Source organism: Pristiophorus japonicus, chromosome 21, assembly GCF_044704955.1.
Source record: "Pristiophorus japonicus isolate sPriJap1 chromosome 21, sPriJap1.hap1, whole genome shotgun sequence".
NCBI lineage: Eukaryota > Metazoa > Chordata > Chondrichthyes > Pristiophoridae > Pristiophorus > Pristiophorus japonicus.
In genome coordinates this window covers 81276955-81300770 of record NC_091997.1, presented here as the reverse complement: position 1 = coordinate 81300770, position 23816 = coordinate 81276955, and the positions used below count along the sequence as shown (strand labels likewise).

Genomic DNA, 23816 nt, shown 5'->3' with positions numbered 1-23816 from the left:
GGAGGAGGGAGGAGATTGAGGGGAGGGAAGAAGTGGATTGGGGGGGGGAGAAGGAGATTGGGGGGGGAAAGAAGGAGATTGGGGGGGGGAAAGAAGGAGATTGGGGGGGGGAAGGAGATTGGGGGGGGAAGGAGATTGGGGGGGGGGGAGAAGGAGATTGGGGGGGGAAAGGATAAGGGGGGGGGGGGGAGGAGAAGGGGGAGGGAGGCTGAACGGGCCGGGCCCGAGACTTCGGGCAGGGCCCGTCCCCAGCACCAGATTTACAGTAGGGTGTCGTTGGGTCGGGTCGAGGGGAGCGCGGGGGGGGGGTGTGGTGGGAGGGAGGTCGGTTCGGTTTGGGTCGGAGGGAGGGAGAAGGAGGTCAGGTCGGGAGGAAGGAGGGAGGGAGAGGAAGGTCAGGTCGGGGGGAGGGAGGTCAGGTCGGATCCAGTCCGGAGGCGGAGGTGGGGGCGGGGGAGGGGGGGAAGCGGGAGTCGGTGTCGGGTCTGGTCTGGGGGCGGGAGTCAGGTCGGTGTCGGGTCCGGTCCGGGGGCAGGAAGCGGGAGTCGAGTCGGGTTGGGAGGAATCAGGAGCTGGCCGTGGGAGGAGCCTAATTCACGCAGTCCCAGTGAGCCCATTCGGCCAAGGCTAGGGGCTGCGTTCTTCGGTCCCTCCCACACAGTTTTGGGCACCTGGAGCTACTGAACATGCGCGCCCACTGTAGCGCGCATGTGCAGAGGTCCCGGCACTGTTTTCAGCGCAGGGACCTGGCTCCGCCCCCTACAGCTCCTGCTGCGCTGCGCCGAGGGCCAGAGCACCTGCAGGGAGGTGGAGAATCTGGAGGTTTTTTTTAGGCGCACTTTGTGGCGCGAAAAACGGGCGTCCAGGTCGGGACTGCGCCGTTCTAGGCGCAGCTCGAAACTTGGGCCCAGAATAACACGGAGCAGAACCTGTACAGGATGATGGGAACGAAGGGACAATAAAGGACTGGAATTCAAGGAAGACAGGGTGAGGCAGGGACCTGTTCTTTCATCTCTGGGTGCGAATCGAACACATACTGATGGGATGAAAATGTTTTCTTAGCCCAAATGCATTTCAAGTAGGTCCTTTACAGATGGTACTTCCAAACTGGTAGTGTGCCCAGGGAGATAGGTAGAACTGCTCATAATCTGGCTGTAAATCTGGCAGCCTGACCGAGATGTTTCGAAATGGAAGCAACACTCAACTGCAGTAATGGCTGTTGAGGCAGGGATTAAGACTCATTATTGTGAAAGTAGAGAGATATATATATCGTGTCTATTTCATTCTATAACCGACCTTGAAGTGTTGTACTCAGAGTGGGAAAATGCTCCATTTCCAATAAACACACACACAAAGCACCCATGCATATTTTAAAAGTCCTAGGTTTCGAATCTGATTAATCCAGTTTATAATCTGTCTGACAAGTGCAGAATTGAGTGAGTACAGCACTGTCGGAGGTGTTAAACTGAGGCCCCATCTGCTCTCAGATGGTCATAAAGCTCCCACTATTCGAAGTAGAGCAGGGGAGTTCACCCAGTGTCTCGGCCAACATTTATCCTTCAACCAACACCCCCAAAACAGATTATCTGGTTCTTTGTCTCATTGATGTTTCTGGCACCTTGCTGTGCACAAATTGGCTGCCACATTTCCTACATTGCAACAGTGACTACACTTCAAAAGTGTACTGCGAAGTACTTTGGGATATTCTGAAGATATGAAAGTCGCAATATAAATGCAAGCATTTCTCCTTCAGTCAGCATTAATTGCTGAGTAGTACTGATTGGGGTATGGAGGCAGAGCAGAGCAGCGAGGAGTGTGTGGGAGGTCAGAATTCCTTAACAGTTTCGGTAGAAAACATTGCATCCAGATGTCACAGCCACAGTGTTATTACACACAGGCGCTGTACTTTTCATCCGTGGTTTGTGTGTAAAAATGGATATTCATCACTTGACAAACAGTCCATACCTATTGTACCTAACGTTAAATACTAGATACCCATCACACTGCAAAGCCCAATGGCGGAGTTATTAAATGCAAAAGCTCACGAGGAACTGATGAGAGGAGCCATCTGACAGGGTGCCCTGGGAGCAGTTAATGACTCCAAAAAAAGACTTGCTTTTATATAGCGCCTTTCACAACCTCAGGACATCACAGTGCCTTACAACCAATGAAATACTTTTGAAGTGTGGTCACTGGTGTAATGCAGGTAAAAAACCTGATGGGAGGAGATGACAAAGCTCAAGATGTCAAGGGAGTTAGCTTGGTGGGGTCAGTGAGCCAAAAAGCCTGAGGGAGTTGCACTAACATTGGTTAAGTTGCTTCCATTAAGCTGTTTTTTTTTTTAAAAACAGAACTCTCACTGGTTACACAACTGTCACAGCAAGTATTTAAATCAATTATTTAATACTGTTGAAACCAAATGTTCCAGATAGCCTAACCTGTAAACTGCAACAAAAACACAGGCTCTTTACAGAAGCCAAGATTTATAATTGATGCCTGAACAGCTCAGACTGTGATGATGCCCGAACAGCTCAGACTGTGATGATGCCCAATTCTGAGTGTTGATGTCACAACAGAACACTATCAGCAACAGAAAATAACCTATAAGCTTTCATTAAGGATATTGGGTCTAAAGTACCCCACCCAACGTTCTGCACCCCAGTGGTCGGGGGCAGGGGAAGCCGATTTCTCACACTGCCTGGGTAAAAATAGCATTAAAGCACGTTATTTTCTAAGAATACAATTTATAAGAATAACTGGCTCTATAAAATCACTCTGGGGCAGGGTAGAGGGAGATCATCGAGTTTATAATTTTTATCTGTTTCTACCTTTCTGGTTAAATTTGCAGGAGAGCTGATGCAGTGAGGGAGCAGATATCACATCCTGGCCCAGACTTTCCAGTTAGGGGGTACCTCTGGTGGGTTAGGGCTTCCACCCTCCCTGGCAATATCCTCCTGACCCCGGCTGTATCTCTGGCCAGAGGATTAATTGTATAGGCGAAGCTGGCATCCTGGTCCCTGCTGCAAGCTATGCCAAACTGGGAGTGGCATGAAACAGCGGCAGACATCTGCAGTCTGCAAGAACAACTTGTATTTATATAGCGCCTTTAACATAATAAAACGTCCCAAGGTGCTTCACAGGAGTGTTTTAAGACAAAACAAATAAATGTGACACCAAGCCACATAAGAAGAAATTACATCAGATGACCAAAAGCTTGGCAGGTTTTAAGGAGTATCTTAAAGGAGGAAATAGAGATAGCGAGGCGGTGAGGTTTAGCGAGGGAGTTCCAGAGCTTAGGGCCTAGGCACATGAAGGCACGGCCACCGATGGTTGAGTGATTATAATCAGGAATGTTCAAGACGGCAGAATTTGAGGAGCGTAAACATCTCGGGGGGGCGGGGGGTGGAGGGGCTGAGGGAGATTACAAAGTTAGGGAGGGGCAAGGCTATGGAAAGATTTAAACAAGGATGAGAATTTTGAAATCGAGGCGTTGCTTAACCGGGAGCATAGGGGTGATGGGTGAACGGGACTTGATGTGAGTTAGGACACTGGCTGCCGAGTTTTGGATGACCTCAAATTGATGTAGGATAGAATGTGGGAGGCCAGCCAGTAGTGCGTTGGAGTAGTCAAATCTAGAGGTAACAAAGGCATGGATGAGGGTTTCAGGAGAGTAAGAGGCAGTCGGTGAGCTCCCGACAATATTGAGATTTTCTCCTTTCGATATTTATCTTGCTGCTTCTGGGATCTGTACACAACAATGGTCTGGGAGTGACGGCACATTCCCTCCAGAGGGAAACGTCCAAGTTGTCCTAGGCTGACATTTAGATGACCATCAGGTGAGCTCCAGCGTCCAGTGAGGCACATGATTAAAAAACACACCAAAGAGTGCGGTCCTCCCATCTTAATTTAATTCGCATAGGACTGCCATGTGTGGACTGGTGCCACAGAGCCGAACTTTATATCTGGGGTATTCTTCAACATTGGAGTGTCTCTTTAACTCCAGTCCTGCAGAAGAGAAATGGTAGCCATTCCTGATGGTGTAGGTAAAGTTTCCCACATCTTGCTGCTCCACTCCCAGCACCAATTCCACCCCTGCTTTCCACCCCCCCCCCCCCCCCCCCCCCCCCCGGCTCTTTCTCTGCTGAAGGACAGATGGCTCATGCTGGCTTACGTTTCTATGGCTGTCTGCCACCTTCCAACACTATCCTTCAGGTGTGAGCTAAGGGGCATTAAAGGTCAGCACGATCACCCGACAATTCAGCAGGGCCATTAGATGGCAACAGGCAGCGGGAGCCTCGCCTTATTTTCCCCTTTCTAGCCTGAATACATTGAGACCAATTGCAATGCTCCCAACTGGGCTCAGCACAGACTAAGAATTGAACTTGCCTTTCCTACATTACAACAGTGATTACACTTCAAAAAGTACTACATTGGCTGTAAAGCGCTTTGGGACGTCTGGTGGTTGCGAAAGGCGCTATAAGACAGACTTGCATTTATATAGTGTCTTTCACGACCACCAGACGTCTCAAAGCGCTTTGCAGCCAATGTAGTACTTTGGAAATGTAGTCACTGTTGTAATGTGGGAAACGCCAATTTGCGCTCGGCAAACTCCCACAAACAGCAATGTGATAATAACCAGATAAACTGTTATTGAGGGATAAATATTGGCCAGGACACTCGAGATAATTCCCCTGCTCTTCTTCGAAATAGTGCTCTGGGATCTTTTACGTCCTCCTGAGGGGGCACACGGGACCTCGGTTTAACATCTCATCTGAAAGATGGCACCGCTAACAGTGCGGCGCTCCCTCAGCACTGTACTGGAGAGAGAGGAAAAAAAGTTGGTGCTGATTGAAGGAAGAGCTTTCTGAAATCTGAGGCTCATCACTCCAGAAGTGGCAGATGACACCTATAGATTACTCTTGGAACTGGGTGGCATACAGATTTAGATACCGGCATTTCTCATCTGGGATATAGGTTATTATAACCCAGTCTACACTGATGGGGTGAAAATCTTCTGTGTCAATAGGCTGTAAGTATCTTATGTGAAATGTGTTTGCAGTCAGAATCCAGTTTCTAGTGGCCACGGACTGACGACACAAAAGTGCCCCTAACTGAGCATTAATTGCCAATCTCATTCAGAAGCCATAAGATGCCCGGAATGAGAAATGGCAAAAACATTGCTGTTGTAAGGGTGTGGGGGGGTGGGCTCTTCTGAGGTTGGAATATTGCCCATCCCTAATTGATTTTGAGAAGGTGGTGGTGAGCCACCTTCTTGAACTGCTGCAGTCCGTGTGGTGAAGGTGCTCCCACAGTGCTGTTCGGGAGCGGGTTCCAGGATTTTGACCCAGTGACGATGAAGGGACGGCAATATATTTCCAGGTCAGGACGGTGTGCGACTTGGAGGGGAACGTGGAGGTGGTGGTGTTCCTATGCAACTAGAAAGAACTCAGGAGCAGATGGAATCCCCGTCAAAGTACTAAAGCATGGCAGTGAAGTACTATTGGCGCGAATCCATAAACTACTCTGAAACTAGCTGTGCTATAATGCTTGATGTTGACACCTGATATCTTAAATAGCAAGAGTTCTATTCCCCGGCACTAATGTTGATGAGCACAAAAAGTAGAAATAAACACTTGGAAGTTGTAGTATAAATATTGTTAAACTTCAAATGATGCTGATTGCATTACCTTCCCCCTTAATTGAGATAAGATGATTCTCTATATAGCTTGAATGTACTCACCGGTGCCTCAGCATCATCTGTTACCAGTTGGTAGTGTCCTGCAAGGCTAGCGTAATCCTGGAACTGTTGATAGCATTCGAGGCATTTTAACCCATGGCGTATTAATCTAAGTGAATCACAGTGCAGGGGCAGGGCAGGATGACTCAAAGCTGGGCTGCCCATTCCAATTACTGCCAAACTCCCGACAGCTTGGGCTGCAGAAGTCGCAGCCTGGGCAGGAGGATCTGTGGTCACAGTAGAGGTCACTGGGGTGGTGGAAAACATTTGGTCTGAAGGGATGGGCTTCATCTGTAACTGAGAGCACTGCATAACGGTGCCTTTGCCCTTGTGTTCCCGTGCATGCAAGAGCAAACTGCACTTGTTGAAGAAGACCATCAGTTTGGAACAATGGCTGCACATCACCTCAATGTGGACACTTCGCCGCTCATAATGCTGCGATAAACTCTTTTCCAGAGCAAATGCATCTCCACATTCCAAGCAGCGATAGCCACGAGAGGGCATGGATACATTACTGTCTGCAGGTGGTTTAAGGTTCGGAGCGTAGATCGGCACAGGATTGGTACTGTTTAACAGTTTGTTAAAAGCTTCGACAACAACGTTCTGAATTGAAGGAGGAGATTCACTATTTTGCGGGGCCGGGTTCCTGACTTGCTGCACCAGGGGCACTGTAACCATCTGGGTGGCCGTCATCTGTTGGCTCTGCCGCAAGTTACTGGACCTCGCTGTAGCAGTGGCTGCAACGCTGTGTGGAACCAAGTTAAGGCTTGCCAAGTGAACAGTTTTTGGCAGGAGACTTGTGCTGGGGACATTCGATGACAGCTTTGCTGCAACCTGCTTCTGCAGCTGGACCACGCTAGCAGCCTTCATAAGGGCACTGCTAGCATTCTCAGGTGGTGCGTTTGTTACAGCCGTGGCTTTCAAGTTGCTATTGACATCTACATTTTCATCAAACGCCTGGGAAGCAGTCCCTTTGACCGGTATACTAGACAGAGAGTTGATCGCATTAACCATGTTTCTGGCTGACATTTGCTTCTTTCCATTCTCCACTGCGGCTGAAGTGTGGGTCTGCGATGGTGCACAGGTCACAGGGCTAGATCTTAAGCTCAGTTCCTCAGTAAAAGCCATTTCAGTCATTGACTGTTCAGGCGAACTCCTTGACTCGCTCTGTTCGGAGTCTGGCATTATCCTGGTCACAGTCCTGGTAATTTCACCCGAAGATGTTTTAATGGTTTTGATCCGTACTTTTGGAATGGCTGGCGGTGAACCTGTTGCAATGTATGGGGATCCTTTGCCACTGTAGTCACTGGACACACTCCTTGGGCTATCAGACTGTTTGCTCATCATTTTCTTTACTCCCTCCATAGGGCTTCTCGGACTCTTTGGTGACTTAGCCAGTTTGGGGCTGCTCTTGATCCCGTCCTTCAAAGCCAGCAAGGATTCTTTAGAGTTTTCTTTCTGTTCTTCCTTTGGGAAGTCTGATGTTTTTTTGGCATTAAGAGCTACCAATGCTGCTAAGCAAGAAGTCAGCTTTGAATGAGCTGACTTTAGATGCTGGCGAGGTGGGACTGAAGGACATAAGCGCATCTCTGGATTGCTGCTCTTTGACTTTTCTAAGTTATTATTATGCAGGTCACTTGCAGACTGCAAGCTGTCAAACAAACTGTTGGTTTTGTTAAAGTCCGTGTGCTCTTGCTCTGCTTCTTCAGATACATTTGTTGAGTTTGTCCTCTGTCCCAAGCTGGCCTCCTTCACAGTACAGTTTCTAATCTCGTTTGCTTTCTCTCGTTTTTTAGAGTATTCATCAAACATGCTCAGCTCCGTCACAGCTTGTTCAGGCTGTTCCCTTGTATTGTGCATCTCTGTGGAAATATACAGGCCTACAGAACCAAGGTAAGGTCTCTCGCCCCGTTTAATGTTATCTACAATACCAGCATCCTGCATGGTGTCTTCTGGCTCCGGGCTCGAAATAGGACTAAACTGACCAAATGTTGGTAGAGCTTCTGACCTTGGCGTGTCAAATTTATCAGAGTAGTTTCTGGAACTATCTCCATTGATGAAAGCAGTGACCATTTTGTTGTAGCTATTTCCAAGACTATGCGTATCAGAGGTAATATCAGAACTTCGAAACCCATTTTGAAGCAGATTCTGTCCAAGTTGATGGCCATCCTTCTCTGTGATGGAATCGAAGGACTCTTGTCGACTGGTGTTCTTAACGATAACACTCACCACGGGGACGTCAGGTATGGTGTGGTGTATAGACAACTCATCTATACCCATCCCGGTTTGCTTCAGATGACCTTCTGACTCCTCACTGCTCGACTGGATAGCCTCCTTGGCATCGAGGTCTGGATCAGGAATGTCAAAAGCAGCTAGGAGGTCATCAAAATCTGGGGTCTTCATGTCACCCATGATTGGAAACTTAGAAAAACCTTAAAAGAAAGACAGAACATAGAGGGAGTTACAATTACATCTTACTTGTGAAACAAAATGGGCTCAAATATGAAGCCAACATCTGCAGATGTTACAACAGAAACAGTGGCAAGGATCTACTGAAAGGCAGGTTACAGAAACTAAATGCTGCAAACAAGGGTCTTGTTGTGATTGGTGCACTTATCTATTGAGTACACAAAACCATCAATACTTTCAAAAAAAAATCTTTGCCATACAAGCTCGGACAGTATTCATCAAATTCAATCCGAGCCCCCAATATTTTATCGTCTTCAGGAGAGGAAATACTGGTCAAACACGGCAAAAAGGTTAAAGTAAATCTTCTGTATTGAACTGCCTTTGTTAGCTGTGGTTCAGCACTCTCGCCTCTGAGCCAGAAGGTTGTGGGTTCAAGTCCCATTCCAGGAACTTCAGCACATAAATCTAGGCTGACACTCCAGTGCAGTGCTGAGGGAGTGCTGCACTGTTGGAGGTGCCGTCTTTCAGATGAGACGTTAAACAAAGGCCCGTCTGCTCTCTCAAGTGGATGTAAAAGATCCCATGGCACTATTTCAAAGAGCAGGGGAGTTCTCCCCGGTGTCCTGGCCAATATTTATCCCTTAATCAGCATAACAAAAAAAACAGATTATCTGATCATTATCACATTGCTGTTTGTGGGAGCTTGCTGTGCGCAAATTGGCTGTCCTGTTTCCGACATTACCACAGTGACTACACTTCAAAAGTATTTCATTGGCTGTGAAGCGCTGAGACACCCGGTGGTCATGAAAGACGCTATAGAAATCCAAGTCTTTTTCCACAAGAAAGGCAAGACATGTTATAAGAAGACTATGTGTAACCTTATTTGGCTCGCTAATAATAGCAAAAACAATTTGCATTTACAGTAATACATGGAGATTAGCGTTAGTAATTATGAGTTCCAGGAACCTGTGCCGTTGTTGCCACGCTCCTAAGTATCTGCATTGCAAACAGCTGGCAAATAGCCTGATTGCAATGAATCTCTGGCAGTGAGTGTGGGTGTGCTTTTTGGAGAAAGAGAACAGAGCAAAAAAAGACAAAGTTTTCCTTTTTCATATGGGCCAGACTCTTCTGAAACGTAAATACTTACGTTTAAGGCATGTGTTATATGCAGCTGGAGAACACTGAACGGTCCCAGTCAGTCACTCATGCGCAGATTGTATCGGTAACACAATAACTTGCATTTATATAGCGCCTTTAACGTAGTACAATGCCCCAAGGCGCTTTACAGAAACGTAATCAAGACAAAAATTGACACGGAGCCAATGAAAATATTCAGGCGAGTGACTAACAGCTTGATCATAGAGGTTGCTTTTAAGGAGTGTCTTAAAAGGAAAATGAGAAGGCCGGAGAGAAGGGACCGAGGAGTAAAGAGGAAAAAAAAGGAAACTAGGAGCACGATACGGGGTTCGGAGTGGCAGCCAAAATGTACATTATAATGTACACAAGGAAACTCAAGTTACATGTGCATGGCAAAGATGTTCTGATTAACTCATCTGCTGCTGAAACCCTCATCCATGCCTTTGCTGCCTCTAGACTTGACTATTCCAACGCACTCCCAGCTGGCCTCCCACGTTCTACCCTTCATAAACTTTAGGTTATCCAATACTCTGCTGCCCGTGTCCTAACTAGTACCAAGGCCCGTTCACCTATCACCCCTATGCTCACTGACCTACATTGGCTCCCAGTAAAACAATAACTTGATTTTAAAATTCGAGACATCTGTGCTCCTCCAATTCTAGCCTCAAGTATCCCCGATTTTAATCACTGCACCCTTGGCAGCTGTGTCTTCAGCTGCTAAGGCCCTAAGCTCTGGAATTCCCTCCCTAAAACTCTCTGCCCCTCTTTCCTTCTTTAAGACGTTCCTTAAAACCTACCTCGTTGACCAAGCCTTTGGTTATCTGCCCTAATTTCTCCTTAGGTGGCTCGGTGTCAAATTTTGTTTGATAACGCTTCTGTGAAGCCCCTTGGTATGTTTTACTGCGTTAAAAGCACTATATAAATACAAGCTGTTGCTGTTGTAAGAAGGTATTCACGCTGTTACCAATACTTTTGATGGAATGCCTCTATGCAATTTACAGAAATACTTTTCCGGGTTTTATTTCTCCCAAATCATGTTACCTTAGGTGCCCAAGGTAGAAGAAGAAACCACCTTCAGGAAAGACATCCCTTTTTGTGCACATATAAAAAAGACTCAGGAAATACTCCTCACTATTCATACACATATGGAAACAATCTTCAACACCTGCCTTGTGTGCAGACACAGACACCTCTGGAAAAAGATCACCATCTGATGAAGAGTTCAGAATCCCTCTCCTACGCCTGCCTCAAACTGGGTAATCTTAACTATGTAACATAACAGAGCTGCAGACTGCGCAGTTCTACTCCACTCAGCCTTCAGGGAGAGCAGCACACTATCAATCTTCCTGCCATCAACTATAAAACATTTTGGAAAATTGTACAAAGCCTTACATTACAACAAGAGCGAACGGTAAGCCACAAGATGAAGGTTGAATTATTCACTGCTAAGATCAGCAGAGAAATGGTCTATTTCTATTCAGCTTCTACATGTTCATTTTTTCCTGGATGCATCCAAGAATACTACCCTACAATAAAATAGGGTGTACTATCTGTACCTTTTACAGATTTCAATAGTTTGAAATATTGCCAATAATTGATAATCTTCCACTCACTTCAAAGAGCATTTACTCTCTAATTACACTTTCCCTTTTTTGCTTCTCCTCTCTATGCAGTATTCACCAACTACAATGGAAAGGAACTGCAGATTACATACTTGTAGCCTTGTGGCCTTCAGTGACATGGCCGAGAAATGAGGATCAAATCTGCACTGCATCTTTTAAGTTAAAAATCAACAAAGACGTCATAGCAACTTAAAAAAAAGTCTGTTTCTTTTAAAATCCAATACATTACCATTTTTATGCCCCAAGCCAAATCCACTATTTAATTGCAGCTTTATACTTTAAACATCAAATTAACATTAGGAATTTCATCAGTAGGATTACAGAGAAAACTATCCAAAAAACGGAAAATACAAAAGCACATCAAAATTACACTGGCAGCACATCTGTCATCTGAAATAGTTAAAGATAAACTTAAACAAAATACTAATTGAGAGGAAAAAAACAGCAATTAAATTTACAGATAAATGCAACTACAATTAAAACAAACCTGCCTGGAGGAATAAACTGATACGACTGTCTATCACACTCAGCAAAATATTATAAAGTGCCTATTCGATCCCTCACATCAAAGAATTAGCCACAGCCAAATCATAGGCAGGAATTTGCTGGGATAGCATGGTGCGTGATGCCTATCGTTAATCAGGCATTTGCAATCTCCCAGCATCTCTCATTATACCTTCGCCAAGATTTGCTGGAAAAGTCAATGAGGAATCAGGGGTCTCGCTCACGGTCCAGCTTATGCCTCAGACCAACCACATGGCTCTATTAAAAGAGGAGAACAGATGCCATAACTCTGGGAGGTGAGTGATCTGCATCTTCTGAAGTCACCTTAAATCAATTAAAAAAAAGTTAATTTCAGATAAAGTATTTCGAAAGATGCTGTGAAGAGAGTCATTTCCAGTGTCTGCACATCTCCTTTTCCACAGAGATGTCGCAAAGAGGACTCAAAGAAACTGGGTTCAAATTTTGGGACGAGGATCTGCACGCTCAACTGGATGAGGTGGTGTTTTGGTGAGACCGGCTACTGGGGACACCAAGGGCAAGGTTCCCCCGCACCAACCAAAACTAAAAGTTAGAACAAAATCTGAACAATTTCATGTCTACAGGATTGAGGCTCCACTTGGGGACTTGAGCACTAAATCTAAGCTGACACTCCCAGTGGAGTACTGAGTGAAGCCCCATCTGCTCTCTCGGTGGACGTAAAAGATCCCACGGCACTATTTCGAAGAGGAGCAGGGGAGTTATCCCCAGTGTCCTGGCCAATATTTATCCCTCAATCACTATCACTGAAACAGATTATCTGGTAATTATCACATTGCTGCTTGCGGGACCTTACTGTACTCAAATTGGCTGCCGTATTTCTTATATTACAACAGTGATTACAAAAGTACTTAATTGGTTGTAAATCGCTTTGGGAAGTCCTGTGGTCATAAAAGGCATTTTATATATGCCAGTTCTTTCGTTTTCATTCTTTAAATGGTTCCTATGTTGGCCTCCCAGGCCGAGAGTCGTGCAAGGGCCATAAATTACATCATTGACCCAGTCACCCGCGCCATTATTTTTCAGTCTAAGTGGCTGTGGCAAGAAAACGGATGGAAATCCAGAAGATTGGCAATCGTCATTCAGCAATGCTGGGCAGAGCTATGGAAACAAACGTTTCTCGGTTTAGGCGAGAGCATTGGAAGCGCAGCACAAATGTCCCAGTACATTATGGCAAAGTACAACTAAAGGCATAGGTCACTTACTCCATTATTTCCTAGAACTATTACATTTCAATAATGCTGTACCCATTCTGCCCATACCCTTTTGTTTGACTATCCTGACTTGCCAATAATTAGCGACTTTGATTATTACGCTTGGACCCACCATTCTTTCACAGCGACGTGTGATATTTACTCTCCAGTTGAAACACCGGTTATAATTGGAATGAAACACCTCTTCCAACAATCATTAGAGGTTCTATAAAAAGGGCACCACTCCCCATTCAATCCATGTTAAAGTAAAACTCCTGTTCCACAGAAGTCAACACCTATTAATTGACTTTCATCTGCCATAATGAAATGTTTATTTTTTTGTCTTACAAAACCAGCTCACTAAAATCTATAATGAACCTTTAGGCACTGTTTCTAATAAGGGATTTAAACCAATAAATGAACACATGACAAAAATATATTTTAGTTACAGGCACCTTTAAATATGTCAGAAAGCAAGAAAAGGAGAGAGAGAGAGATGTTGGATCACTAAGAAATGACAGCTCTGTGTCGAATAGTGATAGAGCAGGAGAGAACAGTTTTGGGTAAGAAATATCCATCACCCTTAAGCCCTCTCCTCTCATACTGGTCGACCCACAGTGGTTCAACAAGGCACCTAGTAAGCACCTCAAGGGTGATGGAGGGATCTGTATTTGAACTGAAGCAATACAAAACAATAAAGATCACAGTTTTAAAATGGATTATACAAACAAACCACCATAGTATTAATATGACTAAGTATGATGTATAAATGGGCCACATCAAGTAACCTTCAACCATACAAATTGAAAACAAAATTGGACAAGTCTAGACAACAGAATCATTTTTAATCAACAGGGGCAATTCTTCCTTCATAAGTGCCACACTGTGACTTTAAACCAGTAATGAACAAAGAAATCAATAAACTTTGACATCAGACCCTAGTCCACGCAAAATTTGGAAAATGTCCAATGACAAATGTTTAAAAGTCTCTGGCTGCCTTTGTCTGATATAGTTTGGTGACTATCTCTGCTGCAATTTTATTAGTTCTGCTCATTTTTAGGACTTGCATGTTTATTCCTTTGTCATTAAGAGATGCTGTGTAGTTAAAAATAACAGACTCTCTGGAGCTTAAATTTATTAAAGAAAATGAATTGGGAAGGAGAAAGCAGAAAAATCGTTAGCGTTCAGAAAAGGGACAAGATAGATCTATAACGGCATACTCAGAAACAACAAGAAGCTGACGAGGTGCTGAGAGAACATGAACAGAATATAGCTGAAAACATGAGAGAACAGCAAAGTTACCTTCAAATATGTCAGAGTTAAGCATACTAAAACATCACTAAAATACATCATCCAGTCATTATCACACTGCTGTTTGTGGAAGTGCTGTGCACAAATTGGCTACTGTGTTTCCTACATTACAACAGTGACTACACTATACTGTATTTCATTGTCCTGAGGTTGAGATAGGCGCTATATAAATGCAAGTCTTTCTTTCTGTGAAATTACAATGGGGAGGTGGTGACTGAAGACAAGGGTGTTGCGAACCCAATACGATGCAAACAGTGTTCACAAAAAAAGGGGAAAAATATCAAAAGTGAAGATATAATTTAATGGTGAACGTAGACTAGAAACATCTAAAATCGCAAGAGAGAATATACTGGGAAGTTGCAGTAGCTCAAGGAGTGGAGGCCTTGGGCTCTGACAGTTTTTGTTATAGGGTTTTGAAGAAGTTAGTCTGGGATATCGTGAATCCCGTCACCGATATTTTCCAGTGACTACTTCGCGGACTCGCTCGGTCATATGTTGGAAAGTCGCATACTGACTCCTTTTATTGAACTATTAAATTAGACCTGTAAGTTTTTACCTTGATTGCGGGAGAACTAAAGGTTAGTGTAAGAAATCATCTTGCAGGGCAGGGGTTAATTTTAGATTGGCAATATAGTTTCAGAGGCAGCACGTTGGATGTAACCAATTTATGCTACTTAAGATTATGGATTTAGTAAATAAGGGCGAAGCAGTGAATGTTATAGTTCTGGATTTCAGAAAGGCATTTCACATTACAAAAATAATAAGACTATAGCATGAAGTTCAATGGCAATGTGTTAGACTGCATTAGAAACAGTCTGGTTGATGGACAGAAACAAATGGCGGTGCATGAAGAGATATCTGGGTGGCAGCTGGTTGTTAGTGGTGTGCCGCTGGGGTCTGTGTTGGGATCATTATATAATTTGAATACATAATTTGTGGATGGAATCCTGTCCAAGGTATCTAGATTTTCAAACAACATGCATTTATACAAAACTTAGAAAAACAACCCAAGGAACTTTAAAGAGGTGTAATCAGACAAAAATGGGCACTGAATTAAAAAGGAGGGGTGTTAAAAAGCTTGGTCAAAGAGGTGGATTTTCATGAGGGCCTTAAAGTAGAATATGGCCAGCAGAGGTGTGGCTGAGCTCAAGTTTAGAGAGTGGAAAATGGGATGCTGGCCCAGAAAGTATTGGAATAGTTGAGTCTGGAGGCGACAAAGGCATGGATGAGGGTTTCAGCAGCAAATGGGCTACGGCAGGGGTAACAGCAGGCGATGTTATGGAGGTGGAAGTAGGTGGTTCTTGTGATAGAGACGTATTATATTAATATTAGACAGTCCCTTGTATCGAGGATAACTTGCTTCCACACCAAAAAGGGATGAGTTCATCTGATATTCCAGGTCCCAAACTACACGTTGAAGGGTGGAAGATGCCTGTGCGTGGATTTTTTTTTAACATGAGGTGGCCGTTGCACACCAGCCACCACATGGGCTTGACAGAGCTAGGTCTTGATCCAGTGGCAAGGTTTAACTAAGACGACTGGAGACCAAGCTCTGCTGGTATGGCATTGGAAGCTCAATTCGGGGTTGAATAGGACGTCTAGATTGGAAGAATCTGGTTCAGCCTGAGACAATGGCCAGGGACGGGATGGAATCAGTAGTGAGGGTACGGAATTTGTGGTGGAAGCCAAAGATGGTTTCTGTCTTCACAATGTTTAACTTGAGGAAATTGCAGCCCATCCAAGAATGAATAGTGGACGAGCATTCTGAAAGGAGTGGAGGGTCATCCGGTCAAGAAAGGTGTGGAAAGATGCCGCAGGGTCGAAATTCAGCCCTGCCTGAAAGCTGGTGCCCCTACCGCTTTTTTAAAAAGTTTTTTTTACCGTCGTTTCAGAGGAGGTCCCCTCTTTCGCGAAATTCAGTTCTGTGTCTTTTTTTCTTCCAATCGGCCAGGAAGTCGGTTATAATGGGGACGGAAGTGTAGTGCTAAGTGCTGGCGAGGGGTGGAAGTGGAGGCGGGACAGATTCTCCGCCGCTGTCACTCGGCAGCAGAGCGATGGCGACGTCATTGCACATCTGCATCATCACGTATCTCACCTCCGTTAAAGGGGAGAGAATCTGCCATCAGTCGCGACTGGACACTGGACCACCAGCGAGGGGTTTCGGCCTGGCTATTGGCCTGGCACCCAAAAGGGATTGTCAGGCTGCCTGTTGGTGGCCCAGCTGAACCCAAGAGCACAATAGTCCGGCCGACATGGAAGTCGGCGGGCAAAAAAAATAAAATGGCAGCTGCGGCATTGGGCCCTTGCCTTTAATGGCCGCCGCGCAGCCAGGGCAGAGAAAGAGCATACAAGGTGCACCGACAGAAAAAGCTGTCGGGGGCACCACTTTTCGGCAATAAGATTTTGCTCGCTAAATGTCGTGGAAGATGGTGAGGGGTCCCGTCAGTGCACACACTGATGACGTACACACGTCCGGTCGGCAGCGGCGGGGCAGATGTGGGGAATGCCAGAAAAACCCTTGAAATGAATTTAGCCATTTGACCAGAAATTGGCGGTCGCTGAAGTCCACCGCAAACGGGTGGTGACGGACCTTATCGGGGAGCTGAATTTCGGCCCCAGAGTGTTGTTGTCATCATTCAAAAACTCATCTTTGCTCTGTTACTTTTTTTTGTTCCAGATTGACAGGAAACTTGGGATCCAAAATGGATCCAAAGGCCTTGAACTTGCTCATTCTGAAGAAGCAATTAAAGTAGCAGCACCACTACCTAGATTGTGTCTAGAATGTGATTCCTTACAGACAGGCAGGGTATCTTATTGAGGCTCGGGATGAGACAGCAGGGATTTCTTTCTCCACTTGTCAATACATTAATAGCGTCACGAATAATGTTAAAAAAACTTGCAGTGCTGCATGAAAAAACTTTGGTACCAGAATAATGAATGCATCATCTTTTGAATGTGATATGCCAATAATCAGATATTTATAATCTTTACTATCTTAGGGTCTATCACTTGTTTGTTGAGGGCTTATTTGGCAGTCATTGCAATCTGTCTCTTGACTCTGGTGGGAGTTTCAGCTGGAAAACATCCAGTGGATATCCAGGTTCATGGAACAAGCATATCTCGTATATGAATTTCTTCATTTCTACATTAAAACTGTGACTACACTTCACAAGTACTTCATTGGCTATAAAACGTATTAGGATGCCCTGAGCTTGTGAAATGCACTGCAAAAATGCAAGTCTTTCATTCAGTCTTGCTTTCTTCACAAAAATACATCAGATCCATTTATAAAACTACCATGATTTTAAGTTTTTCACTCTTCAAGTATGGATCGTCTTATTTATTTTAAGCTCCATTTACACTGACGTTTATTGAATTCACCTGCAATGGCTTCTCTTCCCACTCCTGCATCGTTACCTCTGGTGTCCCCCAAGGGTTTACTTACCCCCCTCCTATTTCTCATCGATATGCTGCCCTTTGGTGGCATCATCCGAAAACACAGAGTCAGTTTCCACATGTACGCTGATGACACCCAGCGCTACCTTTCCACCACTTCACTCTACCCCTCCATAGTCTCTCAATTATCAGATTTCTTGTCCGACATCCGGTACTGGATGAGCAGAAATTTTCTCTAAATATTGGGAAGACCGAAACCGTTATCTTTGGTCCCCCACAAACTGCGTTCCTTAGCCACCGTCCATCCCTCTCCCTAGCATATGTCTGAGGCAGAACCAGACTGTTCGCAACCTAGGTGACATATTTGACCCTGAAATGAGCTTCCAGCCACATTACTAAAACTGCCTATTTCCACCTCCGTAACATTGCTCGTCTCCGCCCCTGCCTCAGCTCATCTGCTGAAACCCTCATCCATGCCTTTGTTACCTCTAGACTTGACTACTCCAACGCACTCCTGGCTGACCTTCGACATTCTAACCTACGTAAACTTGAGGTCATCCAAAACTCGGCAGCCCGTGTCCTAACTTGTACCAAGTCCCGCTCACCCATCGTGACGCTATTAATGTATTGACAAGTGGAGAAAGAAATCCCTGCTGTCTCATCCCGAGCCTCAATAAGATACCCTGCCTGTCTGTAAAGAATCACATTCTAGATAGTGTTGCTGCTACTTTAATTGCTTCTTCAGAATGAGCAAATTCAAGGCCTTTGGATCCATTTTGGATCCCAAGTTTCCTGTCAATCTGGAACAAAAAAAAGTAACAGAGCAAAGATGAGTTTTTTTTTTAAGCTGAAGACAACCTCTGTACCACGAAGATTAAAAGTTCCAGGCTAAGAACATTTTTGACTGTTTCTCTGTTATTCCTTGAACTAGTGGAAACTGGGGTAACTTGTCAAACGCTTTCATCAGCACTTTGGTTGTAACAAGAACCTACTTGTTTGGAAAGCACTAAGTGTAATCGCCAACTGATGTAGCCATCAACTGATGGACTTAATGTGAAAATAATAAATAGACACAAGAAAAGCTACCGCTCTCAATTGTGCAGAACTGGATAACTAATAAAACGCTATGCAAAAGCTTACAAAGACTGTTCCAAATTTTGTACAATAATTACAACAATTAATATAATGCATTCCTGGTACTTTATTAAGAAGGGATGCAACAGTATAGATAGAAACAGAGGGCTAAAATTTAGGTTTTAACAGTAATTTTACACCAAAATTACAGTTTGTTTTCGTTACCGTTTTCAGGCCCGTTTTTCAGCCTATAATCGGTAAAAATCGGGCGTTGCATGAGGATTCGCGCCATAAACCACGAATTTCGGCAGAACCAGAGCCGATAGCGCTGCGAGAGAGGCTACTAAATCGCTGAAAGATAATTAAAAAATTAAAACTTTAACTTACCTTTTTTTGCATACTCCTGTTGCTGGCAGGGCTGCACCGCAGGATTGACCCCGTCGGTATTCTGGACGCAGAACATGGGTCCCTGAGAGAGCAAAAAAAAAATCGATCGCAAACGCTATTTGCGGTGTTGTACATTGGTGCTCCTCTCCCCAGCGGTATGTGGAAGCGCCGCCGCAAACAGGTACCCCGAAGATCCCGCCAACCGGGTTTTCGCCGCGGAGGGTCAAATCCGGCACAAACCCTGTCACAAAGTCAGCAAAATTCTAGCCCAGAGTGTTTCCAGTGGTTGAGGGGCCCAGAATGAGGAAACAGATTTAATATTAAATGGAAGAGATTGAGGGCAAAGAACAACTTGTATTATATATAGCGCCTTTAACGCAGTGAAACATCCCAAGGCGCTTCACAGGAGTATTGAGAGGCAAAGAATTTGACACCGAGCTACAAAAGGAGACATTAGGACAGGTGACCAAAAACTTGCTCAAAGAGGTAGGTGTTAAGGAATGTCTTAAAAGGAGGAGAGAGAGGTAGAGAGGCGAAGAGGTTTAGGCAGGGAATTCCAGAGCTTGGGGCCGAGGCAACAGAAGGCACGGCTACCAATGGCTGAACGGTTATAATCAGGGATGCTCAAGAGGGCAGAATTAGAGGAGTGCAAATATCTCAGGGTGGTTGTAGCTGGAGGAGATTACAGAGATAGAGAGGTCGGCGAGGCCATGGAAGGATTTGAAAGTAAGGATGAGAATTTTGAAATCGAGGCGTTGTTTAACCGGAAGCCAATGTAGGTCAGCAAACACAGGGGTGATTGGTAAGCGGGACTTGGCGCGAGTTAAGACACATGGCAGCTGAGTTTTGGATGACCTCAAGTTCACATAGGATAGAATGTAGGATGCCAACCAGGAGTGCATTGGAATAGTCAAGTCTAGAGGTAACAAAGGCATGGAAAAGGGTTTCCAGCAGTGGATGAGCTGAGGCAAGGACGGAGACAGGCGACGTTATTGAGGTGGAAATAGGCGGTCTTAGTTATGCCGCAGGTATGTGGTTGGAAACTCATTTCAGGGTCAAATATGACACCATGGTTGCAAATAGTGTGGTTCAGCCTTAAACTAGGGAGATGTTAAGGAGAGGGTTGGAGTTAATGGCTAGGGAACGGAGTTCGTGGCAGGGAATAAAAGCAATGCTTCAGTCTTCCCAATATCTAATTGGAGGAAAATTTCTGCTCACGAACAAGCAGTCTGACAACTTAGGAGAGACGGTGGAGGGGTCGAGAGAAGTAGTGGTGAGGTAGGGCTTGGTGTCGTCAGCGAACATGTGGAAACCGACTGTGTTTTCAGACATGCCGCCAAGGGACAGCATGTAGATGAGAAATTAGAGGGGGCCAAAGATAGATCTTTGGGGGACACCGGTGATAACGATGTGGGAGCGGGAAGAGAAGCCATTGTTAGTCATTCCCTGGCTACAATTAAATAGACAAGAATGGAACCCCACCCAGTTGGACGACGGTGGGTAGGCGTTGGAGGAGGATGGAGTGGTCCAACGTGTCAAAGGCTGCAGACAAGTCAGGAAGGCCGAGGAGGGATAGTTTATCTTTGTCACAGTCATAAAGGATGTTATTTGTGACTTTGATGAGAGCAGTTCCGGATCTGTGGCAGGGGCAGAAACCGGATTAGAGGGATTCAAACATGGAGTTGTGGGAAAGATGGGCACGGATTTGGGAGGCGACAACACATTCAAGGACTTTGAAGAGGAAAGGGAGGTTGGAGATGGGATGTTTGTTTGCAAGGACGGAGAGGTCCAGGGTAGGCTTTTTGAGGAGAGGGGTGATGATGGCAGATTTGAGGGAGAGGGAGGGACAGTACCCGAGAGATAACCGTTAACAATGTAAGCTAACATGGGAGCTTGAAAAGGAAGTTGAGTGGTCAGCGGTTTTGTGGGAATAAGGTTGAGGGAGCAGGAAGTGGGTCTCATGGACAGGATGAGCTTGGAGAGGTCACGAGGGGAGATGGAGAGAAACTGGAGAAAGATGTGAGTTTAGGGCTAGGGCAGGGGGCAACCTTAGAGGAAGTTTGGCCTGGTGGGCTATGGGAAGGAAGGGAAGTTGAAGAGGCAGCTGAATGGATGGTCACAATCTTAGAGACAAAGAAGTCCATGAGCTCCTCACACTTGTTGGAGGTGAGGGTGGAGGAGACAGAGGTGAGGGGTTTAAGAAGACGGTTAGCAGTGGAGAATAGAAGCCAGGGTTTATCTTGGCATTCCTGAATGATTCCGGATTAGTGAGCGATTTTGTCAGATGAGAGTAGGATCTGATAATGTTTTACATGGTCCAGCCATATCTGATGATGAACGGCTAAACCAGTTGTCTACTGTTATCCATTTAAGTCTGCATCCCTTGGACTTAAGGGAGCCGTAACAGGGGGAATGGCTAGGGTGAGAGAGAGTAATTGTTTTAACAGGGACTAGGGTAAGGGTGTGGTTGAGCAGATCGGTAGCTGCAGAAATGTCGTGGTGAATGGAGGGCCAAAAGCTGGACAGTTGGGATTTCGTAAATGCAGTTGAGAGAGTTTTTTTTCCAGGAGCGGACACAGAAGGAAGTAGGGTTGGGGGGTTGGGCGAAAGGGGGATGTGGGTATGAGGAAGTGGTCAGAGATTACTTTATCTTCAATTGACATGATGGGAGTAGCGACATCAAGAGGAACAACTTTCTTTTTTACACAGAAGGTTCCAAGGTGGTGGCATGCACTACCGCAGTTAGTGTTCAAAGCAGAGACCATATCAGATAAGTGGTTGAATGATAGGGGATAAATGGAAACAGGGCAGGCACACGTGATTAAGACTACTCCTGGTATAGAGGGTAAACACCAACACAGACTGGTAGCACCTATGGCCTGTTAATGCTGTACAGGACAGATGGTAACAGAGGAGTCTGAAACATTGGCTGAAAGGTATGATTCTGTGAATATGACTATATCGGGCTGTTCTTGACTAGTCTGTGGGACAGCTCTCCAAATTTTGGCACAAGTCCCCAGATGTTAGTGAGGAGGACTTTGTAGGGTCGACTGGACTGGGTGTGCCACTGTTGTATCCGAAGCTGGTGCCGAGGTCGATGCCGGGTGGTTCATCCGGTTTTATTATTGTTTCTCGTTGCGGTTTGTTACAAATGAGTGGCTTGCGAGGTCATGTCAGAGGGCAGTTAAGTCAACCATATTGCTGACGCGGGTGGCAGGTTATGCCGCCAATGAAGTAAAAAAAAAATGTAGCTTAAAAAGGCCTACCAAAGTGAATTACGCTGGCGCAGAAACTTTGGGGAAACTTGGGAGATTTTAATTTACTCCAAAAAAAACGGTACAGGCCAAAAAAAAAGCGCAGATAATTGGGGGAAATTGAGCCCTATAGTTTTACCAGCGAAATTCGTGGAACATACATCACAAAGCACTGGTAAGCTTCTCACTGTTCATCTGCCAGGGCTTGTCTATCAGTTAGGGCATTGGCTTGCAGGTTTTCTGGAGGTGGACAACAAGATTTACAGCTTCCAGTAATTGATGCAACTTCAAAAGATGAACCTATGAGCTAGGCTGACACGTCAATTATCAACAATGCCCTGGACTATTGTAGACCTATCAGGTTATCAAATCTGTGACAGAATGTTGACTCAGTTCCAATCTTCAGTCGCTCGGCATGTCATCTTGGAGCACCCTCACCCACTAGGATAGTCACGAGTTGATTAGACAATTGACCAATGTTTGAGCCCTCAACAGGCAGGCAGGCAGGAAGAACTTGAGCTATATGATCAGCAGCATGGCTCACTACAAAATCTGCAAATGCATTACTATCATCCTCCTGACCACAGCAGGCAAACACAGCATACCCCAACATATGGTGGTTCTGCCAGTTGAAGGTGCAGAATTTTAACAGCAGCTGCTTTCCTCTCTGCAATCCAACCATGGATACATCAGTACACTATTGCCATTCATAGTTTCTACCAGCTATTTATTCCAGCTCGAAATTTCCTCATATTCTACAGGGTAATTTGCAATATTCAAGTCAGCTTGATGCTCCAGACGTCCAAATTTAATGTCCTATATCAGGCTTACTGAATCACTATTCCAGATACTCACATAAGGATCTTGTGCAGATACACGCGCACCATGAAGCTGACTCTATATCAAGCTAGTAGAGACAGGGTGAAGTTGGTTGGCGCATTCCTCCCCATAACTCTTCACCCACATAGCATCAGTTGTGGCTCAGTTGGTAACACTCGCCTCGGAATCAGGTTTTGGGTTTGAGTCCCAATTCAGGGCTTGAGCATATAAATCTAGGCTGACACTCCAGTGCAGTGCTACGGGAGTGCTGCACTGATGGAGGTGCCATCTTTCGGATCAGTCGTTAAACCGAGGCTCCGTCTGCTCTCTCAGGTGGATGTCCCATTACACTACTTCGAAGAAGAGCAGGGTGTCCTGGCCAATATTTATCCCTCAATCAACAAAACAAAAACAATTTATCTGGTCATTATCACATTGCTGGGGAGGGAGTTGCTGTGCGTAAATTGGCTGCCACGTTTCCTAAATTACAACAGTGACTGTACTCCAAAAGTGCGTCATTGACTGTAAATTGCTTTGAGACGTCTGGTGGACATGTAAGGCGCTATATATATGCAAGTCTTTCTTTCTTTTACTTGCCACAAATCCACCATACGTGGTCCTAAATTTCACATGGACCAAAGGAAACATTTTCATTGCACAGCCAGGAGTTCTCATCCATAAAAGATAAGTGTTAGAAGCATGCAAGACAGAGGAAGGTTGAACGAGTGGGAATTTGGCGCTGTATTACTACTACAAATGCACACAGTTTCACAATCGGTCATCTATTCCTTTATTTCATTAGCTGCCTTGTACATCAATACAGGTACAACCTCTGAAACCCGGAAACCTTGGGACCGAGGCCAATCCGGTTTTCGGGCTTTTCCGGATTTCGGAACAGAAATCCGATGTCCCGAATCCGGAAACCCCTGGGCAGAGT

General features: G+C 45.2%; 1 protein-coding gene across 2 annotated transcripts in view; it reads right to left on the bottom strand.

Annotated features, from left to right (window-relative positions):
- Positions 1-23816, bottom strand: part of znf592 (zinc finger protein 592) — a 194259-nt gene that overhangs the window by 60106 nt on the left and 110337 nt on the right. For both annotated transcript variants that reach the window (XM_070865106.1, XM_070865107.1), the window contains exon 3: positions 5741-8169. In XM_070865106.1, the coding sequence (XP_070721207.1) occupies positions 5741-8149 (2409 nt within the window). In that variant the 5' untranslated portion in view covers positions 8150-8169. The remainder of the gene's footprint in view (positions 1-5740; positions 8170-23816) is intronic.